The sequence below is a fragment of the Oratosquilla oratoria genome, chromosome 42 (assembly GCF_046742065.1).
Source record: "Oratosquilla oratoria isolate Oo_2021 chromosome 42, ASM4674206v1, whole genome shotgun sequence".
Classification (NCBI taxonomy): domain Eukaryota; kingdom Metazoa; phylum Arthropoda; class Malacostraca; order Stomatopoda; family Squillidae; genus Oratosquilla; species Oratosquilla oratoria.
Window position 1 is genome coordinate 2,507,913 of NC_134818.1, and position 17,984 is coordinate 2,525,896.

At 43.3% G+C, this 17,984-nt stretch overlaps 1 protein-coding gene across 3 annotated transcripts in view; it reads left to right on the plus strand.

Annotated features, from left to right (window-relative positions):
• The window catches only part of LOC143021425 (uncharacterized), a 175,701-nt gene that overhangs the window by 151,325 nt on the left and 6,392 nt on the right, over window positions 1-17,984 (plus strand). Inside the window, exon 1 of one of the 3 annotated variants that reach the window (XM_076178875.1) lies at window positions 10,828-11,577. The exons of the other annotated variants lie outside the window; for them this stretch is intronic. Within the exon in view, the coding sequence (XP_076034990.1) occupies window positions 11,490-11,577 (88 nt within the window). The 5' untranslated portion in view covers window positions 10,828-11,489. Of the gene's footprint in view, window positions 1-10,827; window positions 11,578-17,984 lie in introns of those variants that run through there. 3 annotated transcript variants of the gene reach the window in all.

Genomic DNA, 17,984 nt, shown 5'->3' on the forward strand with positions numbered 1-17,984 from the left:
AACCTTTGGGTACTTATCTTTGTATTCTGGCTGCCGACATAGTATTTTGATCACCGTTCTGACACCTCTTCGGCAAAGGATGGGACAAATCCATGTTGATAACCTTAGCCGTCCCAAGGGGAACTTATTCTCATATTCCAGTTGCCTCAAGGTTACTTCGTTAATGCTTTTTGTGTACATGCGTGTGCGCGCGTGTGTGGGTGTGAGGGGGAGAAGGATATTTGTAACATATACTGTGGGAAACCCTCACGAAGTTTGCATGTTCACCATGGTCTTGGATCACGTGTTGGACTCGTGATTGACAGTCATTAACCTCCCGGATGAGAGCTCAGAGCTCGTATGGCCGATCTATGGGTAATACTGTGACCTTATACGCACACACACACACAACTCCCCGCCCACGAGAGTTGGAGTAACACCCCCGCAGCGAAGTGATACTGAAATTATTTCAGCCCTGGGAGGGAGTCGAACCCGGACCGCCGTAGTGGCTAGACGGGGTACGGAGAATTAGAAATTGGTCTTCACACAATTTATAAAAGGCTCAACTTAGGCCTTAGAAAAACATGTAACTGAAAAAAGTGAACAATTGTCCGTTATTTACTTTTTCTCGGATCAAGTGTCCGCTGAGCAACTGTCCTACATATATGTGGGATTAGAGTCTGTTTTCAGCGGTTGTGCACATGAAATATGTGAATGTACAAATGTGTACATGCATGACCTTTTTTCGTATTACCTGCAAGGCATATTTGTGTGTGTCTAAGACGGTAGTTGTATAAATGCATTGAGCCATGCACAAGCATATCGGACCTCGCGCGCGTGTCTCATTTTTATCTCCTTTGCATTTGTGTCTTTGTACAAGTATTTGAATCTGTGGAACACCAGTTTATGTGACACTGCAGAAGGTTTTTTTCATGTAGATATTTTTAAACATGCACAAGATGACTTGTACGTCTTCACAGGATACACGCAAATGCGCGCGTGTGTAACATATACTGCGAGTGCGTGTGGACTAATGTCCTTCGTTTGTGCGCCTGGAATATGTCACAATTGTGTCTGTGTGCAAATATTTTAGTCTGTAACATTTGTCGCATTTGTGTCTGTGCAAGTATTTGAGTCTGTGGAACACCAGTTTATGTGAAACTGCAGAAGTTTTTTAGGTTTTTTTTATGTAGATATTTTTAGACAAGCACGATGACTTATTTGCATACGTCTTCACAAGTTACGTGCAAATGCGCGCGTGTGTAACATATATGCGTGGTGTGTGTGTGGACTAATGTCCTTCGGTTGTGCGCCTGGAACGTGTGGCGCGTTGAGGTGTAAGAAACCATCGAGGAATGCAGGCAGGTCTGGTGAACAAAAAATGAGTTGAGCAGCTCGATGGAGCGCAGCAGTTATGACGTCGTGCGACTTCGTCGTTCGGTCTATCTCAGTTACTTTGGTCTCCTGAACCAACCAACAAAGGTTGCTTGTTTTTGAGGATCTTATCCAACACTCGAATCCATCACCCGATTTTAGGTAACCTAAAAAGGGAAACAAAAGAAAAATAATCAAGCAAACGCCAAGTATATGGAGTACATAAAGATCTTGACAGAAGATTCGACGCCCTCATGACCCATTCTATGCTCACATGCTGTCGATTCTGTCACTACAGCATGTCATTTATATGCTGATGCATATGCGCTTGTTTCTTTAAGTTCCTATGTGGGTGTAATTTCCTCTTTCTGTATCATACATGCTTGCACATCATCTTTCATTGATGAGGAAATTATGAACTTGTCAAATAATGTCAAGTGTCGTGTCACCTCACTGATCACAGAAGTCTTGCATTTGCTAATTGATTGCACAATAAAGACTTGAGGCACGTTCGTGGGTGCCCATAACGGGTTCATAAGTGTTCAAAGCTCTTTTATGAACACTTGAAAAATATGTTACAAGATGTTCGAACCTAGACTGTGAATATCTGAAGCACATTCGTGAATGGCGTATGGCAACCGTGGATGTTCAATGTACGTTCGTACGTACTCAAAGCACATCCGTTAATAATATATACACGTTCCTTTGTGTTCGGAGCACGTTCACAAGTGTTCGAGGGGAACATTCATGAGTATTTCGAATCATGTCCCTGCATGTCTGAACCGCGTTCCTGAATGTTCGAATCGGGATTGTGCGAGAGTCCGAAGCACGGGTCATGATGACTTGCTGAATGCTCAGGAGACGCTCTAGTACATTGAGTGTCGCCTCGCGCGTCGACATCCTTCGATGGATATCTTAATTGATCGTAGCGAAGGAGTTGACTGATATCGTCGTATCCACTTCCGCAGTGACGTTTAACACTTGACTGTGGTTAGCCAGAATTAAGACTGCTGTGTTATCATCATCATCATTATTATTATTATTATTATTATTATTATTATTATTATTATTATTATTATTATTATTATTATCATCATCATCATCATTATTATCATTATTATTATAATTTTCATTCATTTATTTTTATCTATTTATCATTATTATATATTTTTTTCGTATCCGACCTAGTTATGGACCAAAAGGTCTCTTGTCGGCATGCTCCGCCGTTGTGATTTGTAATCCTTTGTAATCAATGAAGGGAGTCAGAGGATGTAAGGTTATACCTTTGCCGTGGACTGAGTTTCCGATCCCAGTGACAGGTTGAACTGTCATGCGTATACAGACTTTGCCAGAAGCATGGGTCTTTCTTGAGTTTGTGTCCTTCAAACATTACATTAAGACGAAGTTGGCCGAGAAACACAATCCGATTGTTCCCAAAGTGCAGCCACAACTCAGGAAAAGGTACAGAACGCGTTATTCTTTACTATCATTCACCTTTTCCAGACGACAAATGTAGATCACACACTGAAGAAGAATCGTGCACTCCGTGCGACTTCTTCTTCTGGTGATTTTACGGCTGAAAAGTTTTTGGAGGTGGTCGGTACTGCCGATGAATTGGAGGTTGGAGGAAAAATAGCCCAGTGTGATAACCCCTTAATACTACAGTCAGAGGCAATGCAGGAAGACAGCTGTAATGAGTGTCAATTATTTTATATTATTTGTTTATTTGTTTTTTATTATTTGTCTGTTTATTATTATCTATTTGATTATTTACTACTATTATTTATCCGTTCATTTATTACCATTTATCATTTACCTGTTTGTTTATTATTTAACTTTACCTATTTATTTATTTATTTTATTTATTATCTGTATTATTGTTATTTCATTTATTTATTTATGTATTTATTTATTTATTTATTTATCTATTTATTTATTCATTTATTTATTTATCTATTTATTTATTTACTTATTTATTTATCATTACCATTTCTTTTCGCATCCGACCTAGCTATGGACCAAAAGGTCTCCTGTCGGCATGCCCCTCCTTTGTAATCCTTTGTAATGTAGGTCACACGCTAAAGTAGCACCCATTATATTTACGGAGTGATGTGGGATGAACTGGTGGCCGGTTACCTTGGGGCCGCGGGTCTTCTGCACGAGAGAACCAGGACAAGGGAATGGTTAAGCGTATTACACGAACCGTAGGAACTCTTGACCTACTTAAACGCAATGATCGTCTTGGAAGAACCACGTGTCTCCGTGGAGAGGTAGGCGTCCTGTAAGACGAAGTTGTTTTGCATTCGAAAACAACACAGTATATAAAAAAGACAAGGTTACTGTATTGTATCGTGGTTAAACAGGTACTTGTCGTCTATATATAGTCCGAGTCATATATAGTGTGCGGAGTCACTCTCTGTTTATTATTCTTTGTCCCGCGACAGGTTTGAAATTTAAGGGAAGTTGAAAGGAGGCGCTTAAGATGTATGGTCGGGGTTACGTGGATAGATAGAGTGAGAAATGAGGCGGTGCAGAGAGCGGGGGCGGAAAGAAGGATATATGGTGTTGATCAAAGAATACAAGGATGGTATGGGTATATGGAAAAAATGGACGAAGAAAAATAGACTCGCAGCGTAGCGATACTGAAATTATTTCAGCCCTGGGCGGTATTCGAACCCGGACTACCGTAGTGGCAGCCAGGAACTCTACCAACTGCGCCATTGAGTCGTGTGTGTGTGTGTGTGTGCGCGCGCGCGTGCGAGCCTGACGTTCTGGGTGACAGCGTCCCACCGGAAAGCTCAGAGATCGTCTAGGTCAGACATGTCAGACGTGCCTTTTAGAAGCACTCCACGGGTCCCACAAAAGGTCTCTACACGCACAATAAGTAATATTATTTTGATTTTACTTACGAAGGTATAATGTATCTTAAGTGAAATTGAAATAATATTATTTTAATTTCACTCACGAAGATAAAATGCATCTTCGTAAGTAAAATTAGAATAATGTTATCAAGTGAAATAAAACGGGAGAATAGATGACAGTGTGCAAACGTTCTGAACGTAGCTGCTACTTCTTTCTTCAGAAGTTCAGTTTAGTGCTCCTTTGGAATTTGTGCGTTGTTTTTATGTTTTTTAACAAGTATTGGACTTAATATAGGAGTTTTCAGCAGCAATTACCAATAGAAATACTAAATTAGAAGGTAAGGAGTAAGCATACTTACTGCAAATTTAGAAGAACACAAGAATGAAGGAGACTGCAAGAGACCATAAGGCTACACTAGGCAGCTCCGTATTATATGCTACTATTTATTTTTTAAACTACTTATTATTTTGTATTCATGAAAGGCGTTGAATATTTCTTAATTTAAGAAAAATAGTATTCTGCAATAGATTTTATAAAATTGCTTCGGTTAGTTGTAATGGATAAATAGCTGTGTGGCCCTCAGGATGACACGTGGTACTGTAGCCGCAAGAGTGTCCGGACATAATCCTTCCTGGACACAATCCCCCTCAAGCACTCTCAGTTTGACATGTCTAGTGTAGGGTATATACAGACTGACCCGTCACCCACGCGCAATGTTGTGTATGTATTTACTTAATATTTTTTCATTGATTATATCGTACAGGAAGGACTCGTGGGGTCATGTCTTATTCTCTCATTTTCATGCTTTGTTTTAAGTTCATGCATGGGTCTAAAAACTTGTCCCAGGTGTTTACGCACCTGTTTTTTTTTTCACATTCTTCAAACGCGCGCGCGTGTCAGTGTGATTCTCCGTGGGATGACATCCCCTTTGCATCCCTGCGTAGTGTGGAAAGTGGTTAATCGTAGCATACGTTAACTCCTTTACGGTGTTTCTGAATATGTATATTAACACTTGGCATCAGATAGTGTTCACCTAAAGACCTCAGCCAGTCTTGGATCAAGTGCTGGACTCTTGATCCTCCGGTTATTAATTTTCCCGAATGAGTGCTCAAGAGGTCGTATATTCGATGTACAGGCAATACTGTGACCTTGTGCACACAGCACGTACACTCATTCCCATGCTCAGCGGGGACACCAACGGCATGTACATGGCGCAAACTCGGTACGTCAGCGTGACAGCTCGTGACGGCTGTAGATACGACTCCATACCGCTAACCTATACGTGTATACATATCCATGCGCGCCTTTGCATGCAAATCCCTTCTGCTTGTGTCCTGGCGCATTTGCGCTGCTTGTACACCTACTGCTAACCATGTCTCTGCCCGGTTATTTTGGGTCTGCCTGCGCGTCGGGGGCTGCGCAGGAGCCTCCTCTTCCTCGTCCTCCTCCTCCTCCTCCTGGCGCAAGGCAAACTTCGGGTGAGCCGCAGCCGCAGCCTGGGCCGCAATGGCTCTTGACGCAGTCGAGCCACAACCACGTGGGACTACCGCAACCACGTGGTGGACCCGCTGGTATGACGCTCCGGGCCTCGGGCCGCTGGATTTGGAGGGAGAGGGGCCGAGGACGAACATAAGCTCAAGTACGGCCGCCGAAGGTCCCCGTGTACTGTCTGCGGCCTTGGAGAATTGTCCTGTGGCACTTGTTGAGGTTGACAATAGGCGCTCGTGGGCCAGAGGGAGTGGCTCTATTGTGGCACAGGGGAGGGAAGTATTCAATGGAATCTCGGGCATATAAGAGACTCCAGAAATCTGCCTGTGAAAGAATCCTCCCCCCCCCCCACCCCAATTTTATTGTTTGTTTACTTTCCGTCTGGGAAGCCGTATTTGGTAACGTAATATGCAGGTTTGTTGTATAACGAGAGAAACTACTTCAAGGCGTACTTCTCGTTACGTAAGAGGCTGGGAACGGCAACAGACCGCTTCTTTCAGACTGAATCAAGGACAAAGTAGACAGTTATGCTGATTGGCCTACATCTGTTCAAATGCATAGCATACAGGACATTGTCTATATAAACATTACTCATGTTCTACGTACTTTAGTTCTTTATTAATTTTCAATATATAAATTATTTAAAACCAGAAAGCCTGGCCCAAATGTAAATTACTCCACTTTCACGCATGCTCGTGTAGTTTCCCAGATAACGGCAAGCCCCCCTCCCCCCGCATCTGAGCAGTGGAAATCGATTATCTTAGGACCAATGGCCCACTATTGTAGGACATTTAGGTCTAGAACAAAATATGAAACTGAAAATTGTCCTGAACGTAATGAACGCGCTCGTGTATGTTTGCAGAACATTGCAAAGTTCAGATGTTGTAGCACGTGAGTAAGATAAAACTTAAACCCACTCTCGGAGAAAGATAAGCTGAGATACAGAATAAACCGTATATTTCGACCACATACACACTGAGCCGTCCACTTCGAAGGTTATGGCTGATACCACGCAGGGACTGGGAGTTTATCTAGTTGCTTTCATTCAGGCAGTTACAAGGTCGTGAAGGCAAGTTGCACGATAAGCGTGTTTGCTTAACATCTATTGAGCAGATCGGCTACAGGCTAGCGTGGTGTGAATTGACACATGTTAGGTAGGCTGTGCCATAACACAACAAACTGTAAAATATAAGCAAGAATACATAGAAACAACAACTGTGAAGTATGATATATAAAGCAAGAGGACATTAAGAAACATTTTACCAAACGTGATACTGAAATATAAAAATGTGACAGTAGACTGCAAAATTTAACAGGACATTGAGAGAATAGCATATTGCAAAATATGATATTAGAATATGAAACGTATGAATATACATAATATAAACAGGAAATAAAAAACATAAACAATATGTCTTCAAAGTTAAAATCATAAACAAACATGGCTTCAAAGTTAAAATCATAAACAAATATGGCTTCTTTGTGTGTCCCCGTGGTCCAAACGTCCACGGGTCAAATGTCCACTCACGGTAGTATCCGTGCCATTGTGTGGGGAAGGCGAGCATACCCGCAACCTGCATGCACACTATCTCCAGCTTGGTGACTTAGGTCTATGCCTCGGGCTGGGAGTTGGGTTTGGGGTGAGAAGGGTGAGGTATATGGTGGTAGGAAGCAGGTCAGATCAGAAGAGACAAGTTGGGTTTTAGGGCCGCTTGAAGTGGGCGAGGAGATTGGATGGGGAGGTGGGGGAGGGAGAGGCAGTGGTGGGGTTAGGGAAGCTCAAGAAGAATTCTTTCCGGAGAAAACGGGAGGAGATTGTAATCTGGAAACAGCGATGCTCTACGCATGGTCCAATGAATTTGCTAGTTTGGGCTTCGTTTCTTACAGGACACGTCCTTGCATGGAATGCGAATTGTAATATCCGGTGCAATGCCGATTATCCTCATGACACTGTTATGATACTTAGAACGGTCATACGAGACAGGAAATGTCATAAATCCCACATAGTCCATGGGCACGAGCGACTCGGGAAATATCACGAGGCTTCTAATGCACAAATGTCAGTCGGAAACAAATGTCAAGTGTACTTCTTTCTATATGTGAATAAAAGAATTTATCTTTGCACATTGTCTTCTGATTCCATTGTAGTATCATGATATGTGAACAGTATGATGACACACTGAATAGATTAATAAATAAACAAATACATTTAAGTTTATTTTAGAGCAACTGGCAACTTTCAACAGACGAATAGATGAATAAAATTATTTAAAGTTCATTGTCAAGCAACTGGCAAGTTTCAAAAGAATAATCGTCAATTAAATGTGAATAGATAAATGAATAATTTCAAGTTCATTTTAATGCAAGTGAAGGTTTAAAAGCAGAAAGTTTACAAAAAGGTGGTAGTTTATACTTTACGGTATACAAGCAAGAATGTTGTATTTGACACAGGCTAGAATTCTAATGACTTGTCCATCTCATTGTTTTGAACATGCATGTATTATCATAATAATAACAACAGCTATGGCAGCACGCGTTGTATTTGTGTCTGTATAATGTAGCTATTAATGTCAGTTCCATTCAGACTTCTCAGGGAATATAATAGATGATGGTAGAAGGTAGAAGGTGCACGCGAACATGAAGGAAGAAAAATGGAATCCGTGAAGAAGTGTTCATTTAACGCTAGTGAGGATTATATCATTAGTACCAAGATGAAAGAAAATAAAAATCTGACATGGTTTGAGCAGCACACAGTAATTTTCTTTTAACATCCTCACGCAATTTCGCAATTAATTGCTTCATTCTTAGTTGCACACTTAAAATGAAAAGAGTCTCACAGCACCTATAGTTTAGTATTACAATACGTCAGAAGCGAAGTGATTCCTAGTATATCTATGCGTGTGGTGGTTTCAGCTATTTTACTCCTATAGGGATTAATGTTTTGCAACTGCATGACTTCAACGTATTGATTAGGGTATCTCGAGATGCTCATTATTGAGTGTTGTAGAGAAAGTTTAGACCTCAAGTTAGGCCGTTACCGCGTTTTTCCCAGTCACCTATTTGCATAATTTTGTTTACATTATTTATCCCGTCTTCCGCCATGATCTCAGTACGCACTGTAACAAACGTGATTTAATGCACTGCATCCATTTGGGCTGCCTGAATACGAAATTATTCACCTAAAACTTGGAATCTTTTGCGAATTGGAGAGATGGTAACGAAAGTTCATGGAAGTCTGGTGACAATACAAATTCACCGTTCGGTGACGCGTTTAAGTATTTCATTCAGCTGCCGAGTGTCCCAGTCTTTTTCAGAATGTTTCGTACTTCGCACTTCATTAGAAGTAATACCAGACTTGTTGTCATAATATTGTCAGTGGTTTTATTAATCTACCTTCGTGCATTTTGGTGTCTAACACTTGCCAATTTTATGGGTTGGGAGTCTGTTGATGGAATCGCACTTTGTTTGACTCGTTCTCACTCTATGGAGGCACCCACGGCAATAATCTGTGGAGTGTGGTTATCATGGCGTTGAGGAGATAAAGATTGTTTTACGCCAGTCAGAAGAGAACCCAGTCACGGTAGTGCACGGATAGAATGCTGTGACATCAGCAAGTCCGACACCATGCTTTAGACGTTATAGTTCTGAAGGAATACAAATACTTGGCCAAGAGTAGAATATGATTTGCTGAAAAAATAAAACTATTCCTGAAGGGATTAAAGTCCTCTCGCCAGAACTATGTAGAGTAGGACGTTGTTGCAGAAGAAGCAGGAGTTGCACTTAACGGTGTTACGGGCCCCCGCCATGGCGTGTAAGCCGTTGAAGGAAGGCCTGTGACGCAACTATGCCACTCCGTCGCCTCTGGCATGCCATTGAGTTGTGTAGGGATTATGGCAACATCATGGTACTGGTTGAGAGGCACTTTGTATATTGGTAAGTGTTAGTGACCTCGGGTGGTAAACTTATGGTGTGAGTTTTGGTAAAGGGCGCCTGTGGTATGTAGCGTACCGTACGTGTTTACTGCATTGGTGTCTGCCCGGGGTGGTTATTTCTACTATGATGTGCATTTGTATATCTTTGGCTGACTTTGACATTCTATATACTTCTGTCAATATGAGTATACGCTTAGAATATGATGCATCATTTGCTTTTGGTATAAAAATATAAAGGAAGTAAATGTTTCCCATGCAGTGCACCGAGAGATGCATATCAAATCCATTTCGAAGTGTCTTGGTCTAACTTACTGTTAACCTTTCGAGGTAGACATTTGTGATGTAAACAATATGAAGGGAGCCCCCCTGCCCTGTATGTAGAGGGCAACGGCCAAATGATTGGAAAAGGACACGTACTCCACATTCAAGCTCACTAGCATGCTATGACAAAGCACTGTATACTGTACGCACAGTTCTACCATGCGGGCGGCCAGTCTTCGGCTGTTGATACTAATTTTAATTCTTCCTCACTCCTACACATCCAATTCATTCTCCCCTCTACAAACACATACACCTCAACCCCCTTCTCCAGTCTTTGCGCCTCGTCTCCCTCTCCAACAAACTCCATCACCTAAACTGCATTTGTAAGAAATTGTCCCAATTTTCCCGGACACTCTCCCCCGTTATGCTTTCTTAGTCTTTCCTCGTCCTTCTTTTCTGTCTTCCCCTCCCCTCCCCCGGTCTCTTTTCCCCTCTCGTACGTCTCTAATCTTCCCTCCTTCTCCTCAACCGCTCCTCCTCCATCCTCCAAGGACCGAGACTTCAAGGTCTGGCGGGTAGGACGGGTAAGGGAGGGAGGGAGTAGGGGGAGCCTGCTTCAGCAGATTGAGGCAGGGAACAGGGTGGGAGGGAGGAGGCGGAGGGGAGACAGTAAGTGGTGTTGGTAGACGGCGGGAGGGGAGGTGGGGGGGAAAGGTTGAGGAACACTGAAGGCTTGCCTGGGCATCGCGGCAACCTCCTCTACCACCACCTATCCTCACCCCCTTCCTCCTTGTCCCCCCCAACCTCCCTCCCATAGTCCCTCCCCCCATCCCCAGTAAAGCGCCTGGGAGACCTGATCGACCTTCCCCTTCCGCTCTCCCACCCCCTCTGCTGCTGTTGCGATACGACGACTTTGGGCGCCTCGCGGCGGCCTCTTGCGCCTGCCCACAGTTGCTCGACCACGTGGGCCCGAAGCAGGCTGCCCTCTCCCGACGTGCGCACGGAACTATTCTACGCACTCCTGTGTTGGTTTTCTTCACTCATTCTGCGTGGACCTTACAATAGTAGTGGACACTGCGTCTCTGTGTACATGTGTGTCTGTGTGTGAGATATCTCGCAGGAACACAGCGGAACGGTTACGTTGTAGAGAAAGTGAATGGGAATGGATTTGTTGTGTTGTGGTGGCCGAAGCTTCTGACAGATCTCGACGCGGGAAACGCAGCAGCAGCACCAGTAACGCCATCACCACCACCACGTGGGTCTGTCAGTCTGCTTGCTCAGTTTGTCACAAGTGACACGGTGACATTCTTCCCACGGCTAGTGTTTCGGAGACTGACATATAGTACGGGTGATCGTGAGATCCGTATGTAGCAGTGAAGGCACCCATACCGATCAGTTGACAACCACGTGGACAGTTGCCAACTTCCGCGAGGCCACGGGCGTCTCTCGGAGGTTTAGAACCAAATACAAGGCCCAGTGTGTGTCAGTATGTGTGCTGTGGCCTAGGATAGTGCGAGGTCCGCCGCATCGTGTCCGCGAAAAAGTGTCTGTTGGTCCAAATTCGTGGTTCCCGAAGTCGTCCCTTGATTGTGTATGTTGAGTCTTGGAAGCATGGATTACCTGAAGGAGAGACTCGAGGATGAGATGGAGGAGGAAGTGGGCGCTGTCTACCGCAGGAGAGGCAAGTGTCGATGGTTTTGTTTGTTTTTCTTTTAGGCTTCGGGTTTCTACTCAAGTGGGAGAAGTGTCGACAGATGGCTCAGGTGAATAGTGAGAGGAATGTGGCGGCTGTCTCCTGTCCCTGCGCAGGAGGTAGATCGGGCGTTACGCACGCCGTCCGCGTTTTGCCCTTGGGAGCACGGGTTTGTCCTTTGTGCCGCAAAGTGCCCTGTGTCTATATGCTGCCGCCAGGATTGGGACCTGCCTGACTTGGGTTTGACAGTTCGCATGCATTTTTTTGTTCTCCAGGCCAATACGAAGGCTGGCCATCTGTGAGGTGGGCATGTAGTTGGTGGGGGGTTATGAGTATATGGAGGAAGTTTCTGTCAAATTTAAAAGGAAAAGTAGTTTATGCTGGGCAGTTCGTGGTTACCTTTTCTCGTTATATTATGGTTATAACTTCTTGGAGTAGTGTACAGATCGTCGAGCAACCATGATGTATACTACCTTGCTACTTCAGCCTTGGGTTTATCTTATCGGAATGTCTGGAGTATTTACTCCAACAGTGTTATCAGTCGGTTCCAACTGTTTTATCCCCAGGTTTAGATATGTTAGTGTCTACCTCGTTATTTAGGCTGTCGATTTGAATGATTGCAGCCATATCCTGCACATTTCAAGAAATAGATTGTATTTAAATTTTGAATGGGAGGTTATGTAATATGAAATGCCATGGGAACGTCCTCTCACTGTTCATGGCGACTTGATCGTGCTTGTAATTGAATACTCATGTCGGTTGGTGTGGTCTAGAGGATGTTTCAAGTATATCACCCAGACTTGATGGCTGTATGCTCAACCGTTCGTGGTTCTCGGACGGAGTTGGGGATGGGGGGCGTTTGCTCTACGTAGACTGATGTTCGCCGTTCAGCCAACTGTCAGTTGGGGTTGTCAAGTCTCGTAACGGTCAAGGTGATTTCTTATAGGCGAATGGAAAGGCACCGCCGTAAATACTGCTCTTCATTCGCGGGTAATCAGTTTTCATTTTCTCTCCCTGCGACAACCTGGGAATATTGACCATGGAGTTGAAGATAACAAAGGTAGAATCTTGTGCACTTTCATAAGTGCTTCAAACAGTATAGGGGGCGTTTACGTTATACGCCTGCTTTCATTGGTCTAACATGCTATGTTTTTGTAAATTATAATTGAATGCCTACACTGGTGTTAACACTACGTACGGTGTGATATATATAATGTGTTATGTAGGGTTATTTCTCGGCTGTGCCGAGTTTATGCTGGATACACCGGGCGACGGTTATAGAACGTTGATGGGTGGGTCCACGCTTCGAATTCGGTTGGCTGTTTTTTTATGTTTATTATTTTATGAATCTGAATTTCCCCGCCCACACGATAATAACTTTAATGCCCTAGTTGTGTTTTCTTGTTACCACAATTAATGTATTCACCCGAGGCGTCATGCATTGATGCTGTTCTGTCAAACACCAGGGGAAGTTGTGCGCCACGCAATGGAAATTCGTTGGGGGGGTTGTCGACGGGAATGCCGCGCGTGAGCTTGTATAAGTTATGCTATTCTTCTTTACGTGGATAACGCTATAGTGATCGCCAAACTAGTAGAGAAAAAGGAGCCCAATAAAAGTCCTCTTTCATATGCTTGTTTATGGTCATAATGTCTCGTGCGAATAAAAATAAATGATCGTCTGGCGCACGTCACTGGTGGCCTGTCGACAATGTCATCTACTGTAACAGCGCGCTCTGCGAAAAATAGGTTCGTCTTTTGATTATAATGGTTTTAGTAGTTTCTTATTTGATTATGTTCACCCGTGTATTTTCATTTTTGGGGTGGGTTTTGTATTTTTTATGTGGTGATCATCATTTCTCCGTCGTTTCATTGCATTTGACATAAGGGTTCTTCAGGTATATCAGTAAACCACGTGGATGGATCTGTCAGGTTAGCACGTTGTCCGTTGTGGCCGTTCTCTCAGGTGTGGGAGGTGGGTGTCTGCCAGTCAGGTAAGGTGGCCTTGGATATCTTATATACATAATGTGCAACCAAATCCATGAGCCTTGTTAATTTCTTATTTGTGCGCTCACAAGACAGAAGTGGAGTTTCATGGTAATTTTGAAGTTGTTGTACTGATTTTGCAATGGGGGTGTTTGTGTTATGGCGTGTGTGTGGACGCATCTGTCAGTGATGTTCGTACATTGTTTGTGTGCTCGTCTCCCGATGGCCTTGTTGGCTCGCGCGTGTTTATCTTCACTGTCGGTTGCTTTGTTAGATTGCTGTCGGCTCGTATAAGGTTTGTGCTAAGATAGAAATAACACATAGTCTACGTATGTCATTACAGTAGTATGATTTAGCTGATTTTAACCCATTATGATGCCTGATTTCCTGTATTGAAATGATTTTTAAGTTTTCCGCACTGTCAGAAAAATATAGATAATATTCGAAGTGTCTTTTTAAAACCTTTTTGGTTATCAGTGAAACCTTTCTCTGATAGTTTATTCTGGTTGTGTTTAGACATTTATCTACTGAGGTGATAATTACAAACTCGACGGGCGGGAATAGTTTTGGTGCTAATGTAATATTACAGTTGTGTTTGCTGCTGTTTCCATTTCCGTATGGGTGAGTCAACCCCCTTCTGGTTTTGGTCGGCAGTTGGCACTGCTTGGGCGACAGGTGGTGATATTCTGGTACAGGTTTTTGGTAGTGCTGAGTATGTAATCGCTTGTGTACTACCTTTGTGAAATTCTTATTTAGGCGTTATGTAGTTGGTTTGCGTTTTCATACGTGTGTCATGTTCTGGCAATATGGAACTTGGTTCGTGTTGTGGTGACTTTGTTTGCTTAGTTAATTACGAACACATGACGTGTCATTTAGTCCGCCTCTACAATTGACACCCGTTGACATGTTTCTTTTATGCGATAATGCAAGTGCACGGGATCTGTGTCAATAACAGGTGTTTGTTTTATGTATATCACCTCCTCTCCCTAAGGTGGTTTGTGCCTAGGTAGGGATGTCTGGGCCCATATCTGGCACCCTGGCATTTCCAAGTATGCGGATGGGGTATTTTTAGTTTGGTGTGGTGGCTGAGGCCCTCCCTTTTCCCGGGGGCAGAGTGTGGCTTTATCTTGGGGGCAGACTTCGGTTAATATTTCGTGCTAAGAATGTGGGTGTGATAGGCCATGCTGTGGTTAGTATTCCTGGTTAGTATTTCCATCAAGCTAAGGATATTCATGGTTAAACCAGATAACGTATTGGGTGTGTGAATCGTTGACGACGATATTTTCCTACTGACTGGGTCAGCAGGCGAGGTTGGTCCCGACCCCCTTCCGGTAAGAGGAAGGGAAAGGTTGGTGGTAGGATCGTGAGGAGCCCCTTCTCTGGGTACGTCTGCTCCGTGTGTATTGAGGGTGCGCTGCGGGTCTGTTAAGAATGTGCTGAATAAGGGGACTCGAAGTTGGGAGGGTGTAAAAGGGGGGTGACTGGATGGGGGCGTGGGGAGTGTTGGGGGGTCTTGCGTTACTAAGGTACTGCGCGAGACGACTGGGGCGGGTAGCGGGTGGAGGGTTGGGTCTCAACGGACGACAGCTCCCCTTTGCAGCCTGCGCGCTGTTTCCTTGGTTGGAATCAAATTGCTTTGCAGCAACATAAATATATGATTATCCATCAGACAAGTTGGTCGGTGTAGGCGGCAACCCTGATGATTGGAATTGTGTTCCTGTTCGACGCATATAATGTGTATTGGCAACCTGATTTTGGCGGGTTCAGGTTTGTTGTAATGACGTCATTCGGGGGTCATGTCAACGTTCCACATTATTTCGATTCTCGTTTATATTTACACAAAATGCGAACATTTGTGCGTCTGAGCCAAAGGCGTGGTACATTGTTGAATTAAGTCTTCATTGAAAAATGCATTGACATTCTATTGCACCGTACTTTGGTCAGTTGAAGTGGCTTGGGAACAAGTGGGTACGGTTGAAAGCCGATACAATGTGACTAGCCTTTGGAATTTGGTTGGGAAGCGTGTTCTTGGGATGGGGCGGGTGATTTGGGAAAAAATGTTTCATGTATGCTATCATGTAATTTGAAACGTACAGTTACCCGTGATATAGTTGGGTGGGGTTTCGTTCGATCATCGCCTGAGGGGGAGGGTTTGTGTCAAGTCTGAGACTGCATGTTTACTTCCTTCTTTGCATAGAAGGAATTTGCCGGAAGCCTCAAACGTTCATCACTAGCACTTCCGCCAGTTCTCATAGACTGGTCACGTGTGTGTACCCTGACTTCAGTTCTTGTCAACACTTTTATTCAGTGTGTGTTTGTACCCAGTTGTAGTATACACGAAAACAACGGTTTTGAAATACTGTCTTACTCCATTTGTCATTCATAGTTTGACATTTACGTATGGTTCAAACTTGGGTTGTATCTCCTTTTTGTATTACTATTCTGAGTCATCTTTATGGAAAAGTCTTAAAACTGTTCGGCGTGAATATTCATATTAGGACGATATTCGTACCTGAGTAACGTCTGTATGCCATAAAACTACTTTTTCTCCATCGTATACGTTGCCTGTGTATGCCATAAAACTATTTTTTCTTCATCGTATACGTTGCCTGTAAAAAAAGTGACAGGAAAAGAAACACTTTTTTTTGCTAGGAAAAAGACAAATTAAAGAAAGTTAGGCAATCAAACAAAATAGTGAAGTCTGTCACAATCAACTAAAGTGCAAGGTAATGTAATAGATAATATTTTTAATGCGTAATTAACTGGCAATACGTGATTTGTGCATATTGACAACACTGGTGGCATTGCATGCATGTGAAGAAATCACGCATTGTTAAAGAAATCACGTATTGTTAAACATCTTAGCACAGTAAGGTAATAAAACTATTTAGACCAGTAATTTACTGACAGCTCATTGCGTGTACATATTGAAAATAGTTTACACGATATTGTGGCGTATTAAGATATTCCAGCCACGGAGAAACTGCTAATCTTACAGTCCTCCCGTCCAACAAGAATTGAGAAGCGGTGCACTCATTGAATGTGGTTACATCCTGCTTGATAATGGTGTTCATGTCGCTCCACGCCGAAACCATTCAACGACACGCCAGATGTCCATGGTGGCATCATGCATATTCCACAGGTGAGGGAGACCAACATAGTGGAATGTGACCGCATTCTTAGAGATATCAGAGCATCACTGGACATGACAGTCGAGAGGAGCCACTGATATTGATTATAGTAATGCGTGTCATACTGTATCTAGGGAAGGGTCCTGTGACCATAAACACTTCGTATCATATTTCCATGGGATTGTGGGTGTAAGGTATGGATCTAGAGGAGTGGGGGTAAGGGAACTGGGTTGGCAATGATGAGATATTGGTGGACACAAGTATAGATGGAGTCTGCTACAATAGAAAACTGAATTAAACTTCTTGTAGTGTATGCTTAGTCCATGCGTTTCTTATCGACTGGTTTTGTACGTCATTTAATCCAGTGGTATCAAGCTTCCGTTCCCGGATAAGGTCGGGATATGGTAATTCTTTGCAGCAACCATGGTAACCTTGTAGATTCAGCAAGACGGAATATCCAAAGAAAGTGTTTTGGCATTGAGATAGCATGCTATGATTTAAACATTGTCAGCGCGTTGTGCATTTTTATTATTTCCTATGACAACACAAGGTGATAAGCAGTGCGAATACATCATATAAAGGCCACCTTGGTTTTCTTTAGCCTCATAGTAAACTAATTCGTTATATTTCGATTGGGTTTAAATTTGTTTACCGTTACTCTTGAATTATAATGCAATCTTACTGAACAACACTAAAATGCATCTGACCGTTACAGAGGGTAAAGGCTGCGGGTGATCACAGGAGTTCGTGGTGAATTCATTATCCCAACCGCGCTGATGATAGTATGTCATTTTAAACAACTGTAACCTGTCCTTTGACTCTCTCTCTCTCTCTCTCTCTCTCTCTCTCTCTCTCTCTCTCTCTCTCTCTCTCTCTCTCTCTCTCTGAATAAAGTGTTGTGGTTGTCGTCAGGAGTTGATGCTCAATCAAGAGCACTGTCAGCGACTCGCTTTACCGTCTGATACGGACGCTTCTCCTCATGCATCATCCAGAAGCTTCTTTCCCCTCCCCCCCTCCTACTTTTTTCACATCCCTTTTCGGTCTCCCGTGGGAGACTTGGGGGCAAGAAGGGAGAGATTTGGCGGTAGTGGTTGCTGTGTCGGTATAGTGAATGCGCTAGCTGGAATATATATATATATATATATATATATATATATATATACACACACATACACATAATGATTCCGGTTTTCCATTGCACTGGGACACGAGAACTACTCGTGTGAGATGGTATTTCCGCAGGCGCAGTCGCTTCTGATAAATCTCACTGGTAAGTCACCT